Source organism: Tachypleus tridentatus, chromosome 9 (assembly GCF_004210375.1).
Source record: "Tachypleus tridentatus isolate NWPU-2018 chromosome 9, ASM421037v1, whole genome shotgun sequence".
NCBI classification, from domain to species: domain Eukaryota; kingdom Metazoa; phylum Arthropoda; class Merostomata; order Xiphosura; family Limulidae; genus Tachypleus; species Tachypleus tridentatus.
This window is the reverse complement of record NC_134833.1, coordinates 106,522,788-106,545,520: the sequence shown is the minus strand read 5'-3', so window position 1 is coordinate 106,545,520 and position 22,733 is coordinate 106,522,788. Positions and strand designations below refer to the sequence as shown.

The 22,733-nt window shown below is 31.5% G+C and overlaps 1 protein-coding gene across 3 annotated transcripts in view; it reads left to right on the top strand.

Moving 5' to 3' along the window:
* The window catches only part of Klp98A (kinesin-like protein 98A), a 136,157-nt gene that overhangs the window by 80,865 nt on the left and 32,559 nt on the right, over window positions 1-22,733 (top strand). For all 3 annotated transcript variants that reach the window (XM_076456277.1, XM_076456278.1, XM_076456279.1), the window contains 6 exons: window positions 4,923-5,045; window positions 7,508-7,559; window positions 9,386-9,523; window positions 11,976-12,064; window positions 18,495-18,580; window positions 19,834-19,887. In XM_076456277.1, the coding sequence (XP_076312392.1) occupies window positions 4,923-5,045; window positions 7,508-7,559; window positions 9,386-9,523; window positions 11,976-12,064; window positions 18,495-18,580; window positions 19,834-19,887 (542 nt within the window). The remainder of the gene's footprint in view (window positions 1-4,922; window positions 5,046-7,507; window positions 7,560-9,385; window positions 9,524-11,975; window positions 12,065-18,494; window positions 18,581-19,833; window positions 19,888-22,733) is intronic.

The window sequence follows — 22,733 nt, the reverse complement described above, 5'->3', positions numbered from 1 at the left end:
GAAGGTTAATAGTTGAAACTCTTTAAACAATTTTAAACTTTCTGATTACTATTGCAGTCATTGCAGATGAAAAAAATCATATTTTTTAACCTCTATTTCACTATATACTGATGAGTTCTCAGAAATTAATGTTAGAGTAGGGATAATAAAATAAGTTTGCCAAATATTAATTTAGGAGGCTCTAGAGATTATACAAGTGAAATAAAGTTTAAAATAAAAGTGTTTATTATTAGCAGGAAAATTACCTGTTGCTGGATTGGATCAGTAAAGTCTTCAGAAATTTAAAGACAAATTTTCAGTAGAAATACTTTATAAAAATATTTAATTTTTTGTGTACAACAGATGTAATGTCTGCTGAAAATTTGCTAAATTTCATAAAGGTATAGTAAATTCAGAGTTATGTATAGTTTCACAGTTTAAAGATTTGTAAAATTGATAAACTTTGTTCTTGCAGGGTTAAGCTTACATTTTTACATGAATGTTTTTTTAAGTCTTAAAACTAGGTTGATCTACAAACGTTTTCAAAGAGTTTAAGCCTTTAACCCTTTGACTACCAAATAAAAGTAGTGGATAAAATTGTTTGAAATTTAACAAGACCTTTCCTAAAAAATATGTAGTTTAAAAAAATAAAACATTTAAGCTTAATCTTTTTTATCATTTCTATTAAAAATTTGATACTTAATATTGTTATTTGTACTCAGGCTCTTAGTACTTCATCTGCAAGGTGAATTTTATGTTGAATGAAACACTTTATTATCTTAGTTTTTGTATTTTACTTGCATAATCTCGGACCTGCTAAATGAATATTAAAAGTTTTCTGAGAGAAATGTTTATATTTTATTTTCTATTTTGTCTGCTATATCACACACTAGTTATCAACACACACTGCAATGAAATATTTGAAATTAAGAAATGGAAATATATACATGTCTTTTATTTCTTTGTCAGATAATCTTTAAATATCTTCTTTGAGTCATGTATATGTATTTTTAAAGCTTTGCCTTTTTGCATATGGTTTATTTTTAATATTTTATTTTCCTTTCTATTTCCCTGTCTTTTATTATTCATGTTGAAACTCTTCAAGAGATGCCATGGGTGATATAAAACTATGATTAGCAGAGAGTCCACTTTAGCCTGTGACAAAATGTTTGCACTTGCCAATATTTATAAGTCTTAACCAGTGAAGTGATGAGGTGAAAAACTTTATAAAGCTTTAAAACTTTCAAATATGAATATTAAAACATAAATTATATATTAATAACTAAAATATAAAAGTAAAACCTAAATGCAATTTTTTTTTCTATTTTTTATTTATTTTATTGTTCTATCAAACTGATATGTACAAGGTGAACAAAAGTAGTCAAGTGCTAGGGATGCTGCTTTAAACAATAAACTAAACTTTATTTTGATTTCCTTTTCTAAAATGCATATATTGCATAATTTTCCTGCCCTCATTACAAAATGGTGAGGGTTTTTTTTTTTTTTTTTGGAATACCCTTTCTCTTTTTTTCCCCCACACTCACCCATTTGTCATCCGTGGCTTTGACTTTGCATACATGGATTCTCTGTTATTGGGGCCTTCTAAGTTGTAAAGTGATTTTGGCTCATGTCTGTTTACCATCAACTTACCTTTGGGATTTACCTATGGGCTCATTTCTGTGGCAATATTTTTTGACATGATCCAGAATACACTGGAGCCATGGATGGCATTGGTCCAACAACAGTCAACTCATACCAATAGTTGCATGTTTGTCTCAGTCAGAGCCCCATATATCACCTATTACTGTTTCTCATCCTTCCCCTTCCCAATCCTTATCTGTACATTCTTCTAAGGGTGCTTCTCCTCATTGTGTTTTTCGAAAACACATCTCTGTTGCCAACATATTACCATTGACCACCTAGTGGGTTTTGGTCTGGAAGGAGTTCAGCTTGCTGTTTTTCTTCATTGCTGGCTTTTGTCAAGAATCAATGGGATCATCAGATTTTATCAGAAGGATTTGCAATTCCTTTTCTTTCCCAACCTCCTGTATCTTCTTTCCCCATTTTCTTCCCTCCATCTTGGGATCACATGGCTAGCCAGCATCTGTTAAAAGTGATTTGGAAATTAGTAGCTCAGCAGGAGATCAAACTTCATCAAGTTATTTATTCCCAACTTTTGTTGTTCCTGTGAAAGCTGGGGACTAGAGGCCAATCATAGATTTATTTTGCCTCAGTCTTTTTGTTTACCTGCCCCAGTTTACCATGTCATCTTTTCTCACTCAGAATTGAGTGTCTACTCTGGGTGTATGGATAACCAAAATAGATGTGGTCAGTGGTTATCTCCAGGTACCTATATCACTTAAGTCTCATCTCTAGCTTCACTTTGTCCATCTTGGAGTATCTTATCAATTACATCCCTACCATTCAGGCCTGCTTTGGCCCCTTATGTTTTATATCTGGCAGTCTGAGCATTTGCTTGACAGCTTCATGTTCTGGGTTTAGTTTTCACTATTAGTGAAAACAGTGGCTTCTTTTGGGTGACACTAAACTGGAGTCAACCAGCTGTACTTGACAGCTCCTTTTAGTGGATGCTCGAACAGACTGGTTAATCAAACTGGAGAAGTCCTTCCTCAGCTTTACTCAATATTGCATCCATTTGAGGGTCATTTTTGACAATTGAATCAGTTGAGCCCAGTCTTTGCCTTTAAAGCTTTATTTTTTTGTAATTGTTAATTTGCCACACCCCATCAGTTCCATTACTTACTGTTCACAAGGTTCTTTTACTTCTGGAGATGTTGTCTTCAGTGACATTACTGGTTCCTCTTGGATGTATCCATATGAGATCCCTCCAGTTGGCTGTTCGAGGTCAATGGAATCTTGTGCAGGATCCTCTTTTTACTTCAATTACCCTTCCTCTTAACCCCCTCGATGTGGATTCCTGAACATGGTAAGGGGACCTCTCAGGGAGGGTTCTGTTTTTTCAGTTTACCTCCTCTGGGATTTAAACATCCACCCACATGTTTGCCGTGCGTGATGTCCCGTGAAGGGGAAGAGAGGATCCATGTGGTTGAGGGGTACAACCCCAACACACCACTTTGGCCATGAATTCCTGTAGATTGGCAGCCTCAGGTGAGTTGGCTGGTCTACTTGGCTAGGGTCAACCAAATACTAGTGTTGGATGTTCTCAACAGGTGTTGTAGACATTGCATCTGATGCTGGTGTTTGGGCATAGTGGTCACAAAACACTGGCATTGCTGCAGTTTCTTTGCTTGACATTGTAGTATGTTCCCTCACACGGCTCCATGGTGGGTGAGGTCAGTGGGCACCAAAATTTCCTTTTTGTATTATGAATCTCCCAAATAAAAACTTAAATAAAATAGTGAAAAACAGTCCAAAGGTGAATGTCCATGTGTAGAAGATTTTGAGCAGCAGTCATTAACATCTGTAACACCTGTTGTACCTCATTTTCTTATCATTCATTCTCTTTTAGACAAACTTTTTGGGCAAATGTCTCCCTTTTTCATTCAGAAGGGACTAGAGGGACATGCTGGCTCTCCAAAGTCACTAAAGAAGCTTTGCTCTAGTGACACATTGGTGGAAACCTTCACGTCTCAACACGGTGAACTCCTCATGCATTCAAAGGCAATTGGGGATATACCTACTGAGGTTAAACCTCATGCTACTTTGAATTTGTGATGAAGAGTTGTTGTTGAGAGGGATTTGAAGAACATCCCCAAGTCAGAGATTCTCCCAGGTTTCTCTACTCAAGGAGTTTCTGCAGTGAGGCATATCTCCACTCGCAAAGATGGAATTATGATGCCAACGAATATCCTCATTATGACATTTACATCACCACATCTGCCTGTTACCATCAAGGCAGGTTATCTTAATTGCAGGGTATAGCCATACATTCCAAACCCTCTCCGATGTTTCCAGTGTCAGCAGTTTGATCTCTTGAAGACATCATGTCATGGTTCCTTGACGTGTGCTCATTGCGGTGGCAAGGACCATGATGCCTATGAGTGTGAAATGGACCCTCATTGCATCAATTGCAGTGCCTCTCACCTGTCCTACTTTTGTTCTTGCCCTAAATGGTTTGAAGAAAAAGAGGTACCGAATTAGAAAACGATTCATAACATTACTTTTCCTGAGGCTCGAATGTTGCTGTCCACTACTTCATCTTGGACATATGCTGCTGCACTTCGTTCCACTACCACAGTGGGAGTGCAGATGGTTCTCTTAGTGCCTGCAAAAGAATTGTTCTCAAAACATATGAAAAGTCTTTTGACCTCCATGGTTAAAAACGTTGATGAATCAACTTCAACACCCATCTCTGTCCCTTAAATTCAGCCCCCTGCTAGTACAATGGTATGTCTCCAGATTTACAATGCTAAAAGCAGGGGTTCGATTTCCCTCGGTGGGCCCAGCAGATAGTTTGATGTGGCTTTGCTATGAGAAAACACACACTGTCCCTTAAATGCATTCCAACAAATCCCAAGATCCACTTCCTTCAGTTCCGGATATAGGCATTTCCTTGGATACATCTTCTCCCACCCCAAGATGCAAAACAATCATTCGTTCACGTCCTTATTCACTGGCTCTTCCAACAGCAAAGACCTGCCCAATTGACCCAGCATCCCACTGACGGTGGTTTTTGTACGTACCTTTTGGTGTTCCTGACAAATTATAATAATGCTATAGAAAGTCCTTTGCAACTTTTATTACTGTAGTTTTTCTCTTACTGCTGTAGACTAGATGTAAACATTGGTTTTAATGCTATTAATGTTTTTTTTTAACTTGTTTTGTTTTTCCTTAATTTCCTTTTATGAATTTTACTAAATTTACTTTAATTTTAACTTTTTACCAGATGTTTGGAACTGATAGCCTAGCTGCTTTTTTGCCATAAAATACCAAATCAACTAACCAACCAACTATTTTTACAGGAGCAAAGAACCCTTGGTCTTCGTAAGTCTGGGCTAGGTGTTGTGTTAGATTCGGAGCTACCACATCTTGTAGGAATTGATGATGACTTGTTGAGCACTGGGATAACTCTTTACCACCTACAAGTAATATACTCTTTTTACCTTTAAGGAGCACAGAAGCTTATCTTGTTAATTATTCTCAACTTTTGGCTTGTTTAGAGTTATGGAGAAAATTGTTATATTGTTACGTATAGCCTGCTAAGATTTTGTTTTTTTGCGATGACAATTAGAAGATGACAAAATTATTTAAATGTTCTCTCTTATAAAGTTTGTTTAGGCTATTCTGAAGACAATAGCAAAATTAATACAGTAATCAAAGTAATATTTTAGTGTATTCCAGTGTTTATATTTACTAGGTTATAATACAAGTGAACAAATGACATACTTCAGAATTTTCCTTTACTAAAATTGTTGTCTGTTTCATTTCAAACAAAAGTGATCATATTGAGTACAAATTTAAAAGCAAAACATTAATTCATACTTGCATAAGTATCAGAAACATACTTGTTGAATTCTATAACTGGTTGTTGTTCTCCTGTCATTATTTTTTTCATAATTTGTTTTGATGGAATCTGTGCATCAACCACATATGATACATGTAAGAAATAACTAATTTTTATACATTTATTCATAACATAATCTAGATAATATAGGTCAACATTCTGACAAAGAAAAAATCCCAAAAGTTAATGAAAATGCATGTGTTAACTTGTGAAGGTAGTCTTTTGTTTTATTATAAAGTTGCAATGCCCTTATAAATATTTTTTGAAAATATCATTTGGTACAAATTTCAAGCTTCTATTTACTAATATTATCTTTATACTATAGAAAAATGTGACTTCTTTTATTCTTTTTCCTCTTATGTTTTATCTAGATCGTAGATACCAGTATCTACTGATTGTCTTCTTGTCCTTTGCTTTAGCTAGGTTGAAGAGGTTAGTATTTGCTGATTGTCTTCTTGTCCTTTGCTTTAGCTAGGTTGAAGAGGTTAGTATTTGCTGATTGTCTTCTTGTCCTTTGCTTTAGCTAGGTTGAAGAGGTTAGTATTTGCTGATTGTCTTCTTGTCCTTTGCTTTAGCTAGGTTGAAGAGGTTAGTATTTGCTGATTGTCTTCTTGTCCTTTGCTTTAGCTAGATTGTAGAGGTTAGTATCTGCTGATTGTCTTGTGTTTTGCTTTAACTAGGTTGTTGAGGTTAATATCTACTGATTGTCTTATTTTTCTATATTTTATGTATGTTGTCGAGGTCAGTATCAACTGATTGTCTTCTTGTCCTTTCCTTTAGCTAGTTTGTAGAGGTCAGTATCTGCTGATTGTCTTGTTCTTTGCTTTAGCTATGTTGTAGAGGTTAGTATCTGCTTATTGTCTTCTTTTTCTGTATTTTATGTATGTTGTAGAGGTCAGTATCAGCTGAATACCTTCTTGTCTTTTGCTTCAGCCAGTTTATAGAGGTCAGTATCTGCTAATTGTCTTATCATTTTTTGCTTTAACTAGATTGTAGAGATTAGTATCTGGTGATTGTCTTGTCCTTTGCTTTAGCTAGATTGTAGAGACTAGTTTCTGCTGATTGTCTTCTTGTCCTTTGCTTTAGCTAGATTGTAGAGGTTAGTACCTGCTGATTGTCTTCTTGTCCTTTGCTTTAGCTAGATTGTAGAGGTTAGTATGTGCTGATTGTCTTCTTGTCCTTTGCTTTAGCTAGATTGTAGAGGTTAGTATGTGCTGATTGTCTTCTTGTCCTTTGCTTTAGCTAGTTTGTAGAGGTTAGTATCTGCTGATTGTCTTCTTGTCCTTTGCTTTAGCTAGGTTGTAGAGGTTAGTAACTGCTGATTGTCTTCTTTTTGTCTACTTTATGTATGTTGTAGAAGTTAGTATCTGCTGATTGTCTTCTTTTTGTGTACTTTATGTATGTTGTAGAGGTTAGTATCTGCTGATTGTTTTCTTGTCCTTTGCTGTAGCTCTTCTTGCCCTTTGCTTTAGCTAGGTTGTAGGGGTGAGTATCTGCTGAGTGTCTTCTTGTCCTTTGCTTTAGCTAAGTTGTAGAGGTTAGTATCTGCTGATTATCTTCTTGTTTTTGCTTTAGCTACATTATAGAGGCTAGTACCTGCTGAGTGTCTTCTCATCCTTTGCTTTAACTAGATTGTAGAGGACAATATTTGCTGATTGTATTCTTGTACATTGCTTTAGCTAGATTGAGTAGATGAGTAATTTGCTGTTTATGTTCCTTCCAATTATTATGCTTGGATACAAAGACATAGCTGTTAGTTATTTATGGAAGGTTTTACAGGTCAGTAGCTATAAATTGTTTTCTGTATTTTATTTTATTTAAATAATGTAAAAGTGATTACCTGTCTGTGTATATATGTTGCTATAACTTTAATTTTTACTTGTAGTCAGCAATTTATGTGTTTTCGTAACCAGAAAAACAAAGATGAAATATTTATTACACACATACAAACAAACAAGCACTTTGATATTATCTTTTCAAATAAGTATTACAGTAACTTTCTATTATTTTATAGTTTTTGTCTTATGTTCTTTTCACTGTTAGGAAGGAAAGGCCCTTATTGGAACACAAAATGCACCAATAAAACAAGATATAGGTGAGTTTGTAGTCCAAATTTTTGTTTTATACAATACTATGCAAAAGTATTAGAACAAGGTAATATTTTGTTATTCTTTCCCTCCATTTTATTGGATAAATTCTTCGATGCCATTACACAATGTAAATTTTAACACTATGGAAATGCTTCACTAATCCATGTTAACAATTGAAGAATCAGGGTGAGAATATTTTGGAATTGCCATATACTTGTACCAATGACCTTTCATAATAATTCTGCTTTAATAAACATACTGATCAAATCTGGGTTCTGAAATAACCTTCATGGTACCCTATGTAGTGTCTTAACTATATAGCAAGGAGCTAACATATGGTACCAATATCTTCTAGAAGATATCAAGTTAATAGCACTCCACAAATAAACCTTGACAGAAACATTGCTTAACACTGTATATTTTGTTGTTATCCCATGACCCAAAAACGTGTAGAGGATTGTTAGAAGAACAGAGAATTTGCATAGAAGCTTTATGTGATGCTGTTTGGACTCTCCAACAAATTGCTGTAGACTTGAAATGCTTCCCAAACATTACATTTACAACCTATGTCATGAAATCAAGCCAAGTAAATGTGAAAATTGGATAGGAAGAGATAGGATTTCTAAAATCAATGATACTGATGGTAAGTATCTTCTTTTATGTAGCCTTTGGTACAGAAAGAAGGCTGTCACTTATTTCAAGTGTGAGATAAACATCCATGTACCAAATGACAGAAAAGTGTTCAGATCTACACATCAAGAAGATGCAATGAGAATGCAACATATGGTCATGTAGCAGTTAAATATCCTTTACTTTGATTTCCAAATATTGTCAAGAGACTGAAATTTGCTAAGAAGTACAAAGACTTGAATGTTGGTGATTGGAAAAGGGTGATGTAGACAGATGAGTCCAAGTTTAAAATATTTGGTTCAAAGCATATGTTGCATATCTAGTAGAAAAAAAGGTGAAATATATTTATCTCATTCCATAGCACCTATTATGAAGCATGGGAGAGGCAGTGTGATGTTTGGAAAGGGGATCATCTGAGGCGACAAGATGTATTGGCAAAATAGATGGAATAATGGACCAGCACAAGTACCATCAGGTACTGATCTGTCATGTTATACCAAGTGGTTTGCATATTAGAGACATTTGGAGTAAAATTTCAAAGGACACTATGATTAGATATGTTACAACAGTGCGTAAAAGAACTTTTTGCAGTTATTAAAGCAAAAGGGAAACATAAAATATTAACTGTTTGCTGAATTCAAACACTTTCACTGAGTATTTGTTGTACTAAATATAAAGATTAATGAAATTTTGATGTTTCACCTGTGATTTAACTACTATTGTTCTTTGAGAGTAGCTTAAAATATAATTTTTGACGTTGTCATAACATTTTTCTTCAGAATTGTAGGAAATAAATATTTTATTCAATGATAAACAGTATGTGTGAAAACCTGTATGCCACAGGTTTTCATTCCAAAATATAGTATTTAATGAACTATCTAGTAGCACTCTACTTTTCAAATGAAAACAAATGTAAAATATATGAAATAATTTTGTGTCTTGCAAATTAAATGAACTAAATAAGTAAGATAAACACACACACACACACTTTTTAAAAATTTTGTGTTTTTTGAAACACTAAATATTTTTCTATCACATTTTTGTATTTTTTGGAAGGGTATCAAAATGAGATTGGGTTATAGTTTTTCTTTGTATTTTACTTTTGAAAAATAATTTTTATTGCTTGAACTTTATTCGAAATATGATTTTGTAATTTAGTGTATGGGACATTTAAAGCACAACATTTGATATAATTTTATAGTACTGAATGGAGTGGAAGTTGAGGATCAACACTGTATTATTGAGCTAGAGAATGGGAAGGCTACCCTCATTCCTTTAGAAAAAGCTCAGTGTTTTGTAAATAATATTGCAATTGATTCCCCTACCAAACTGTCACATGGTAAGTAATACTCTCTCTTTCCATTAGTCAGTTACCTACAATTCTGCTTAACTCTCATAACAGGAGCTCTGTCAATTTGGCTGACAATGTAACCTCTTTGTACGTGTTTAAAATGTTTACAGATTTAATACTTCTGAGTTTAAATTTTGTATGTATATCTTCACAAAATTTGGCAGTCCTTCAGTTAACATTATAAGTCTTTCACATACAAAAAATTTTATATTTTAGTGAAATATTTAACAAACTAAAACAAGTGTTTGTCCATGAATATATTGAGTATTTGTTTTGTATTTTGTATAGTCAGTCCATGTGCAAATTAATTTTCATGATTAAAAATACTTTTCCTCATCTGAAAACTCTCAAATTTCATTTGCGTAATTCCTGAAACCTTCTAAATACATTTCAAACATTTTTTTTCTCATTAAAATTGTATTCTATCTTTTACTTTTATCTACCTTTATATCAAAATGGGACTGGTCAATTTGACCAATCGCATGACCACCAAAAAAATTTAAAGTAAATCCAAATTACCATTTTTTCTTTTTAGAATGACTTCAAATGGTAACATGAAACAACATTTGTTTATTCAAAGTAGCTTTAAGCTCATAACAGCATACATCTATTTATAATTTAATTTTATTGTTTTATTTCCCCTTTGATCACCCTTTGAACCATTTCTAATTTCTGTCTTCTCCATTATAAGTTGTAAATCACATGGAATATGTGCAACTCATGTTATGCTGTCAAATCACATTACCCATTATCTAGTATGAGCAGCTTGCATGCAAGCCTCATGGAACATTTTTATTATATTATTAATATTTATTTTACCTAATCTAATCTTAACTGAACCATAAAGATCCATATTTTTATATTTTAGTATCATTTCATTCTTTATTTATTATAAAAGTAAAGCAAGAAATAAAGTACTTACCCAGTCTTCTTTTTAATTATTGTTGATTGTTGAAAACAATTTAAGTCTACTTCTTTTATACTGATGGTAGTAATTCACTGAATAATTAAATAATTCACCAAACAACACAGAATAATAATATGCAAAAAGTAGACAATTTCCCTTTACTCAATTTTTTCTAGTTTTTTAATAATGCAACAAGAGCCATTAGAAATTCATTAAAGCTAGTTGTCAACTTTTTAACAGGAATGAAATTTATACTCTTGAGTGAAATTGTCACTGTTCAGAACACAGTGTTATATAATACATCATTTGAAAGATAAATAAACATATTGTCTTGTTGTTGGTTATAGGTAATATATAATTAAATGTAACAAAGAACTATCAACAAATTATGAGAGAGAGATGGGACAAGTGGGTGTGGCAGGATGGGTCTGATTTTCTACTTAACAGGTCTGTAACCAATCAGAATTGAAGCTATAAAAATGATGGGTTTTCTGAGCAATGACAGTTTTATAGTGAGTAATTTACATTTAATTTCATACTTTTTTGAAGCAGTGGTAAATAAAATGGAGAAGACAAAATGCTTGGTGAAAATGTCACATGTCACACTAGTGGAAATATAGGATTTTTTAAAATATTGCCTTATAGAATTAATAATTTAAAACTTGTATATTCTATTGAAATATGAATTATTATCTAAGATTTTATGTTATACCAATTAGTATAGCATAAAACATTTCATTCACTACCTCCTCTCACCCAGATATCCCTACTGCAGACAAAGTTTTAGTGTCTTACATTCAAAATGTTCTAAAAATAATTGACTAAAGGCTGAAATTTTCTATTGATATTGCACCAGTTTTAACAGTCAATATTATTAAGGGTTGTAACTTTCCATTAATGTTCGTATTTGTTCCATTAGTACATTTTACTGAGAGTTGTAATTATACATCTGCTTCATTCCCTCAAAATCTGTGACAGTTTTTCATCATGTGTAAATTGTAGCCTTCAAAACTCAAATTTTAATATCTTCAACTTCCAATTTAGACTTAGTTAATTATTCTTAGAGTAATTTTCCTGTTTTCTTGTGAAATGTATATTTTCAAAATATAATAGTTCTTGTATGAGTTACAGTTTTGTAAGATGTTTAAGAATAAAAATTTGTCTTAGTAAAGTTAGTCATAAGAAAAAAATAAAGTTATTCATATTGTTAGACAGTCATATTTTGAACACTTTCAAATATTTCTATTTTCTGATTGTTGGTGGACATAAAAATAGAATATATATTATCAAAATGTAATGAAATATGGAACTCATAAAACTAATGATCGAAGCATACATGAGAATGGTAAAAACTAATTAAAATGCATTTTTTCAGCTCAATAATTTTTAGAATATTTTAGCAGTTGATTTGCAATTTTATGTTGGTTTGTTTTTAAAAACAGAAACTTGTCTTCACTCTTTTATCGAACTTTCAGTATTATACAGATAAGTTCATTGATACTTAAAGTACTAATATTTTATCGTATTATTTAGGCTGTGTAATTCTGCTTGGGTTGACTAACATGTTCCGTTTTAATGATCCTGCTGAAGTAGAAAGACTGCGAAAGGAAAAAGAAAAGGGGGTAAGCAATTAAAGATATAGTTATTAAAATATCAATTTTTCATTTTTTGCCATACTAAAACTGCTAAAAGTATTTCACCAACTTAGGATTTAAGCCATACTTGGTTGGCTATAAGCTGCTGTCTATGAGACATACTGCTGAGGTCAGAACCTATCAAATGTGTTTTATTGTATTAGTACCCATGTAAACTGTCCTTTTTGGCTGTAAATAGACATGAAGCATTTTGCTTCAGTCAAGCCTAATTACACCATGTAACAACCTTGTGATCTTTTGTTCAGTTTAGAACTATTCACACCTGTTACATCATGTTACCCAATTAAACTGTATACTTTGTAAGTTGTAAGTTAACAGTCGTGTGGCCTGTTGTTCTGTTTATAACAATTCACACCTTTTACATCATGCTACCGAATTAAACTGTCAACTTTGTTGTAAGTTTACAGTCATGTGGCCTGTTGTTCTGTTTAAAAGTGTTTACAGATGTTACATCATGTTACCTAATTCAACTGTTTTCTTTGTTAGTTGTAAGTTAACAGTCATGTGGCCTGTTGTTCTGTTTAAAAGTGTTTACAGATGTTACATCATGTTACCTAATTCAACTGTTTTCTTTGTTAGTTGTAAGTTAACAGTCATGTGGCCTGTTCTTCTGTTTAGAACTATTCATACCTGTTAAATCATGTTACCTAATTAAACTAAAATTAATTGTAAATCTTTAAGATAAAGCTGATGAAGCTTTCTGGGTCATGTTACTCAGATATTTTACAAAAATTATGGGTTACTCTAATACTTCATTTCAAATATTTTACAGAAATTATTAACTAGTCTAACCTTTTATTTAATTTCAAACAGTATTAAAGTGAAGCAATAGATTTAACCATAAATGGCTCATATCTAGACAAACATAGTACCTTAAAGAAATGATATGCCACCATTACTTAACACAATGTACTAAAATCTTTTAGTATCAGTATATATTAACTTTTTCTGTATGAACTCTGTAAATTAATTAGACCAATTACTTGACCTGTTTGCACTCATTCAGAGTCTTTAAATATTTGATACCACTAACTTTTAATATATTGTGTATATCTTCAAGAAATTTGGCAATCTTTCAATAACTGCTTTGCATAGGAAAAATTATAATTTTATTGAAGTATTTTTAATAAAAAAAATTGTGTGAATATAATGAGTTGTTTTTTTTATATTTCACATGGAAAATGATTTTCATATTCTGATTAACATTACTTTTCTGCATCTTAAAAATATAAAATTTCATTTATGTAATCTATAAAACTTCCTAAATAAATTTCAGACTTCTTATTTTAAATAAAGCTTTATATTTTATCTGTTATTTTCTCTACCCTAAATCTGTATAATGTTGGCCAAATAAAGGATGGTAAAGTAACTTTAAATTCCTAACAGTATGCATCTACTTATAATGAAAGTGTAATTTTTATTGTCCATTGCTCTAACTACTACTTGCAATATTATAAGTTGTAAATCACTTGGGGAACATGCAGCTCAAGTTACATTACCAAATTATCTTTCCCATAAAATACTCCAATTTGTAATAATAAATAAAGAATAAACATGAGAAACAAGAAATAAAATACTTACCTGTGCCTTCTCTTCTATTTGCTGTCAATGACACTTCACCTTACTTTTTTTTTTAGAGTAATGATTGTAATTCACAAAATAATTTTTATTTAATTACATAATGCACCAAAGGACATAGAATAATAACATGCAAAAAAGCAGACAATTTCCTGTAACTTGAAATTTCTCTGGCTTTCTAACAGTGCAACAAGAACCATTACAAATTCTTCCAAGCTAGTGGTTATCTTTCTTATAGGAATGAAGCTTGTACTAATCTGGAAATTAAAAATTCTTCTTTCAGGGAACTTTGAAATATAACATGTCATTTAATAGATGAAAAACTTGATTTTCTGTTGGTTCTAGGTAGTACATAATTAAATGTAAAAGAGAACTATTAATAAATTCTGAAAGAGAGGATGTAACAAGTGGGTGTGGAAAGAGGAGTGTGATTTTCTATTTGATGGCTCAGTCACCAATGAAGATTGAAGGCCATAAAAATTATGGTGTGTCTAAACAATGATGATTTTATGTTGAGTGATTAATATTTAATTACATAGTTATTGGAAGGATGGTGAATAAAATAGAGAAGAGCAGAATGCCTACAGAAAATGTTATGTGTCACACTAGGGGAAATTTATAATTTTTTAAAATATTGTCTTGTAAAATTAAGAACTTAAAACATATATATCATTAAAATGTGGATTATTATTGGCCATGATTTTATCCTATACCTATTAGTGTAACATAAATGAAAAGCAATTTAATAAAACTGTTCATGTAAGCCACTGAAACGTTGTGGCACATGCAGTAAATGATGCCTGGCAGATAGAATTAATAATACTACATAATATTTTAAACAAATTTAAGTAATAAACATTGGCATGTTTAAACTTTGGATTTGGCTTTGCATGGGCTATTAGTCAGGAGTTTAGACTCACAATCTACAGATTGTAAATTTATCAAACATGCTCACCCTTTCAGTTGTGGAAGCTCTATAATGTGGCAGTCAATTTCATTATTCAATTAAAATAGCAGTTTGTGGTATTGGCTAGCTGTCTTGCTTCTTACTTATCACTTCAAGATTAGGAACAATTCTGCAGATAGCTCTTGAGTAGATATGCACAAAATTCAACAAATAAAGCTAAGAGCAAAGAAACTATTATTTTACAAAAATAACACAGAAAAAATTAGAGATACAATTAAGTAAAAATTATATGAGAGAATATTGTTATATTAGATAACAATGGCTTTCTGTTAAGATGTTATGAAAATGGTGGAATATTTTATTATTAACTTGTTCCTTAAGAAATTGGCTTCAACCCTTTTGGTACATAATTAAATTTTGGCCTGGTTCCCAAATAGTGAGATTAGGAATTTTATCTTTTCCATCCCTTTTTCAATATTAAAAGGAGATGAGGTTTCTTCTGTACCTGGCCCAACACTGCTCTGATGTACACATAATTGCTGAACAGAAAAAGTGAGTGACAGATGATGAACATAAACCTACACATTAATTTTACCACCTAATTACAAAACCTTTGTCTTATTTTAGTATAACAGATAAATACTATAATACTGAATATATATATATATGTAAGGTATATATATAAACAGTAATAAATAAATAAAATCAACCTCAGGCCATGTGGTTATTTACTGTATGATCTAATGCTGAGAACATAATCACATTCTGTAGTTCCATTGTTGATCACAGATGACAGCACTATAGAGATGTGGTGTGTCTTTCAACAATATGATGATATTCCTGCTTGTTTTAGTGGAAAGAAAGGTCTTTTTTGAGGCTGTGGGGTAAATCTGTTTGTCACATCAACTGACTATAAATGTCAAAGAAGATATATTTGTTTGTCACATCATAATAGTTAAACACTTGTTTCTCCTCAGCTTTATTTGTAATGTTGGATTAGATAAGCAGTCATTTATCTATCAATCACAGAGAAAGATAAATTTTTAACATAATTTCCAAGCTAAAGTAATAGATGTATTTTTGGTGATATGAAGCTAAAGTAATATGTGTATACATTCTGGTGTCAAGATGAAGTAACAGATATCTACGTGGTAATATAAAATTGAAGCAATAATGTACATGTGGTAACATGATGTCAAAGCAGTAACATCCATGTGGTGGCATGAAGCTGAAGCAATAAGTGTCTCTCTGGTAGTATCAATTGATGTAAGTGTAGTGGTATCCTGATGGAACAATAATATCTGTGTGGTAGTTTCAAGCTGATATAGTTAGTGTAAGTGTAATGACATTAAACTGGAACAATAATGTTGGTGTGATAGTATCAAGCTAAAGCAATAGATGTTTATGTAGTATCAGTTTGAAGCAATAGATGTTTGTGTGGTAGTATCTAGCTGAAGCAGTAGATATTTGTATACTGGTATCAAGGTAATACTGTTAATGTATATGTGGTGATATTAAACTGAAGCAGTAGAAAACCATGTGGTAGTATCTCACTTATGCAGCAGGTATACAGATAGTGATACCAAACTGCAGCAGTAGATGCCTGTGTCGTGGTATCAAGCTCAAACTGTTGATGTTCAGTAAAGTTAAAAAATGTGAGGACAAGAGAATATTTGTTTTCATTCTTTCCATTTTATGAGGCTAATTCTTCCATGCCATTACACACTGGTAATGCATCATTAATCCCTGTTGACAATTTAATGAACCAGGATGAAAATACTTATCATTATTTAGAATTTCCATGCATTTGTACCAAGGGCATGTTATACGTGTTCTACTTGAATGAACATACTGATCAAATTTAAGGTCTGAAATAACTGTCATAATACTCCATGCAGTGTCTTAACTATATAGAAAAGAACAAGCAAGGAGATAGCACATTGTACTGATATATGATAGAATAAATCAATTTAATAGCATTCGACAAATAAACCTTGATAAAAAGAATGTTTAACACTGTATATTAAGTTTTGTTGCCATAACATGACCCGTAAAGTATAGATAATTGTCAATAGAACATAGAGTTACCATAAAGGCTTTAGATGATGCTAGTTGGACATTTAGACAAATTGCTGCAGACTTGAAATGTTCCACAAACACTGTCAAGGACACACCGTAGATTGTGAGACTGAGACAGGTAAATTTGAAAATAGGAAAGAAAGAGGCAGAACACCTAAACTCAGTGATACTGATTTTAAGTATCTTTGTTTATGCAGCCTTCTGGACAGAAGGAAGACTGCCACTGATCGCAAGCATGAGATAAATGATCATATACCAAATAAACAGAAAAGTATCTAGAACTACAGTATCAAGAAAACTCAACAAGAATGGAATATTCGTTTCTGTAGCACTTAAATATTTTTAATCAATCTCTAAGTATCATCAACAGACTGAAATTTGTTAAAAAGTATAAAAACAGAACTGTTTCTGATTGGAAAAGGGTGTTATGGATGGATGAGTCCATGTTTGAAATATTTAGGTCAAAGCATAGATTGTACCTCTTACAGAAGAAACGTGAAAGATGCTTTTCTCAATGCATAACACTTACCATGAAGCATTGGGGAGGCAGTGTGATAGCTTGGGACTATTTCTCTGCTGAGACAAGATGAAATATTTGCAAAATAGATGGAATAATGGACCAGTGCAAGTATCATCAGATATTGATTCATCATGGTATACCAAGTGGTTTGTATATTATTTGTAAAGGTTTCTTACTGCCAAGAAGATAATGACCCCAAACACTCATCCAACCTATACAGAAATTGGCTAGGAAAAGGCTGCTGGAGTCATTCACTTGGTGCAGTGGCTCCCACAAAGCCCTGATCTCAACCCAATGAATCAGGCCTAGGATTTTGATAGATCAAAAACTTTACAAATCAAAAGTTACTTTCAAAGAAATTTTATAGTTTTGTATTATTGACAGTTGTAGTAAAATTCCGAAGAACACTTTGATTAAATATGTTGCTGTCTGAAAGACTCTTTGCAGTTATTAAAGCAAATGGGGGACACAAAATATTAACTGTTTGCTGAAATCAAGCACTTGCACTGAGTTTCTGTTGCTCTTAGTATGAATATTAATAAAATTTTGATGTTTCACTTGTGATTTACCTTCCATTTTTCTTTGAAAGTAACCTGAAATCTAGTTTTTGTCCTAATACTTTTACATAGTGTCATATGTGTGGAGGTATCAAGTTGAAGCAGTAGATGTATGTGTGGTGGTGTCAAACTGGAGCAGTAAATATATGTATGGTAGTGATGCAGTGAAGCAGTAGATTTATGTGTGGTGGTGTCAATCTAAAGTAGTAGATGTTTGTGTAGTTCAGTTTGAAGTGGCAGAGTTGTGTGATATTATCAAATGATAAAAATACATATGCTTTAGTGTCAGGCTGAAACACCTGATTGATATGATGACTTCAAGTCAAATGTGTTGATATCTTTATAGTAATATTAAGCCACAGCAATACACTTGGATTGTAAGAATAAAGGAACAGGTGTGCATAATAATTTGAAGTGGCAGGAGTCAAGTTAAGTGCTGTAATGTATTTAACTGTGACTGCTTTAAACATTTGGAGAAGTTTTACAAACATACACTATATAACACACCTGTTTGCAACTGTTGAAGGCAGATCATTCTCTATATAGCAAGTCAGTAGTCAATGGATTAAGTTACCTGAATGCAAGTGTGTTTGGGGAAGCACCAAATATACATGTTTTAGTACTTTAGTTTAATTATTCATTTTAACAGTGAAATTTTTGTTAATCTTATATTGCTTATAACAAGTTATTAGTACAACTGATTTTTTATTTTTAGTATTTCTTAACAAGATTCATATTTTATTTTGTGCATGATAGGCCACTTTAAACTTGCCGCGGCTGTCATTATTGAGCCGTTCAACATCTGACTTGGCTAGATCTGTTGAAAACTTGAATTCTCCAAGGTAAGGGTATTGCATGTTTTAAAGAATGGATAGAGAAATATGTATAGTCTACTCAAAACACCAGACTGCATTAGTAGAATATTTTTTGGGTAAGCATGTTCTCCACACTCTTATGATCCTATTGCATTATCAGACCTTTATCTTAATAATAATTTACTCAAAAAAGTCTTGTTATGCATTAAAATGTTAAAGTAACCACAAACTGTTAATATAAAGCTAAGAAACTTTTTCAGTTGAAGTGATAGAGGTAGTGAATATTAACTTTAGAGACTATTCAAAGTGAAAAGGATAATCTCATAGTATATTAATTTTTATATTGTAAACTTTATTTCATTATTTTTGTACTTTTTCTGAAAATATTAAAGTGTAATTTTTTTTCAGACATATTGTACCACTGTATTTGAAGTGAAAGAGTGCATTATTGTTTAAAACAGAACTAACATAAAATATGCACATTCTTTTTAGAGAGTCAAAAGATCCACCATGATTCACAGGAGCCAAATCATATTGATTTAGCTCCTTCATTATCCCATAATTGCTTCTTTAGCTACTCCAAGGGAAGTCTGTAGCTTAAACCCTGTTACACAGATACATCCTGAGTCTGCTTGCAATGTTTGGTCCTGATAGCTTCATAATTGTGGGTGGACTTTGTGGACAAACAAATTCACACATAATATGAATTAATATAAGATAAAGATACTTCAAGAAGTTATAATTGCTTTTAAGTTGTTTGTATTCTTACTCTGTTGTCTGAACAAGATCATTGCAAGTTGCCTTTAGCTGTGTAACAAAAATGAAAAACCTTGAAGTATTTGAATCTAAAGTATTTGATTTGTTATAATTTTGTTCATGGAATTAGATACATTGTTTCAGTTTACTTGAGAAAATTGTATTGTTTTTGTGAATATAACTTTTGTTAACCACAATAATAGCCTGAACTTTTGCCTTTAATTTCACAAGAAGCTTGTATTAGTAATGTAATTTTTTTTCTATATTATGCTGCCAACAAGATTTAATACACACACACTTGCTATTGCATTGTTTTTGTGAATATTACTCTTGTTAACCATAACAATAGCCTGAACTTTTGTCTTTAATTTCACAAGAAGGTTGTATTGGTAATATAATTTTTTTTCTGTTATGCTGCCAACAAGGTTTAACCCGCACACTTGCTATTATGATTTCCATGCTGATATATGTACAGTGTATGTAGCAGAAAATAAATTTTTATAATTTTGTTTTTATACATGCAGGTTTGAAATAGAAAGCTTGAAAGCTTTTCATGGAGAAGAATTGGAAATAAAAAGGTATGTTTAAAAAAGATTAATAGCAAACATTTCCTGTACTTCTTTTAAAAAGCTAATTAATTATGCCTTGTCTAACTGATTTGTTGGGTGCATACTGTAGCTTAATTTCAGTTAATATTCATACTATCAAACCGTATTTGATAATTATTTATTTGATTAATTGAAGAGGTAAAGCATGAAGCTATAAGTTTTATAGGCCAAAGTATACATGCACTAAAAGTAGTAACCTGTATCAAAATCTTATTATTGTTTCTGTTATTTATGAGAGTCATTATAACCTTGTAGTCACATCTTAGTTCTTTAGTTTTTCACCATTTTATTAGTTTTAAATGACATTCTCACTAAGGTGAAAAAGAAACTGTTAACCGTTTTACAGTGGGTTTGATATAAAATATCTACACGCTTGCATACTTTAAGTATTTGCACTATAACTTTTGATACAGCATGTATATCTTCATAAAATTTTTAAGACTTTTAATAAAGGTTACAAGTATTTTGTGCAGAAAAAAATAAGATTTTAATGAAATATTTTTACTAAAGCTTTGTTTATGAAAATATCGAATCTGGTTGGTTACTAATCTGAGTGCAAAGTGATTTCATGTTATGATTAAAAAAATTTTCTTTGTTCCAAAAATCTCAAATATTATTTACATAATCTCTTAAAACCTCCTAAATACATTTTAAATGTTTGTTTTAAGTAAGACTCTGTTATTTTCTATACTGTAACTATGTGGGGTTTTAACCAACCTTATAACCATCATAAAAAAAGTTAGGAAAATAAATTGTTTTTTTCATGCATGAATGACTATGTATTATAACATGAAAATACAACTGTTTAGCCTAAGTAGCTTAAGACTCATAATGCTGTATATATAGTATTATATTGACATTTCAACCATGCCTGGTTAATATTACATAACTTGAATTGACAAAGTGTAAATGCACTCGTTAAGTATCCTCTAATATAAAACTGACCTTTAGTTTTCCCCATCTTGGCTATGTTTTAGTGGATTAGTATTTTGTAATATACAGTCACATTTCAATTATTATACATTATATAAGTATATAGATTAATATTTAGAAGTAAATTATAAAACTTATTCCTCTTAAGATATAAAACAATAAATAAAGAAATAGAACAAACAATTATATCTCTTCTTGTTTTGACCTTTGAACTTGGTTGGTGCTGATCATAGGTTACTAAGCTTTTTAAAATTTTGTACATGGAGGATATCAAAATTTTTTGGGGTTTTATATATATATATATATGGTTGAATAACCAAAAAATAGTAAATAAGTACACTAATATCATAGAATTCCACTATAAGTTATTAAACTTAGTAACTAAGATGTATTTAGGTTTAAAAAATTTGAACCTTCAAGCAGACTAAAGACACAACATACTTTCTTGAAATTTTCAATTTAAAAAAATATGATAGCCGTTTCACAGTGATATGGCTATGAAGACTGCTAGGTGATGTTCTGAGCTTTAATTTGATTATTCACATGTCATATATTGAAGTAAGTGTATATAAGGGACTATTTCCAAAAATGGAAAGAGGTGAATGGGGCCACTGTGTTTGATTCTGTACATAAGCCATATCTCAACAAAGTAAAAAGATATGAGATTTTTAGTTTATATTTTAGCTTGTTAATGTTAGTAAGTTGATTTTCTAATCTATACTAAACTACAGACTTAGTATTTTGACATCACAAACATCCAGTTTTGAATAGTGTTGCATTCAAGATACGAAGTCAGTCAGTCGAATCTGTATTTAGGTGTGTTCATTTAATATTTACTTTTAAATAAAAAACTAACTCGTATGTAATATTAATGTTTGAATTATAATCTACAATTTGCCTACATACTTACTGACATAAATTCATAAAATAGTAGCTCAATAAAATATTGAATGCAAGTCAACAAATGACCTTCCATGAAAGGGTTAATGCATGCAGAGTTGGCATACAAGACTTGTTATGAAAGCACCCAAAAGCATTACTAGTTTCTCTGTCTTCAACAAAGATATCCACAATGATTGAAGTTTGAATTTATCAAAAATAATCATTTCAAATGCTAACATCTAAGAGTCCTTCACTCTAGCAACTTGTATAGTTGGGGTAGAGAAAATAAGAGATAAAATATGAAAACAAACATTTGAAATGGATTTAGGAGGTTTTAGGGATTACACAAATGAAATTTGAGATTCTGGAGATGAAGAAATGTATTTTTAATTTCAACATGAAAATCACTTTGAACTTGGACCAGTTGATAAAAAAAGGACTCAGTATATTTAGGAACAAATTTTTAGTGTGTTACAAATACATCACTATATAATATGTTTTTTTTTATGTGAAAGTCTTGTAATGTTTACTGAAACTCTTCTAAATTGTCTAAAGGTATACTTACTATGTGACAAATTAGTAGTACCAAAACTATAATGATATTAAACAAGTATAAGGTGGTCATGTGGTTGGTTAGTTTGACCAAGTCTGTGTAGAGAGAGTTAAAATATAATTTTGTTCTAAAATTTTTAAATAATAATATAAAAAGAGACTTTAAGAAACTTTTAAACAAAAATCCTACGAGTTTTCATCCACTGCAAGAAACTATAGTTCTGTTTTACTTTGTTGATGGGATTCTTTCTTTTAAGAGACCCACTTGTTTGAGCAGATTCTTTCCATAAATTTTCTCAGAATTGTTTTTTAAAATAGCTTTTAGGTACTCTTATTTCAGTTTTTTGTGGAAGTAGCTTGCATAGTGCCTAAACATTGTTTGTCAAGATTTGTCAGTTACCTTATTACTAAGAATTATAATTCATTTTAACTTTGATTATTTCATGCTG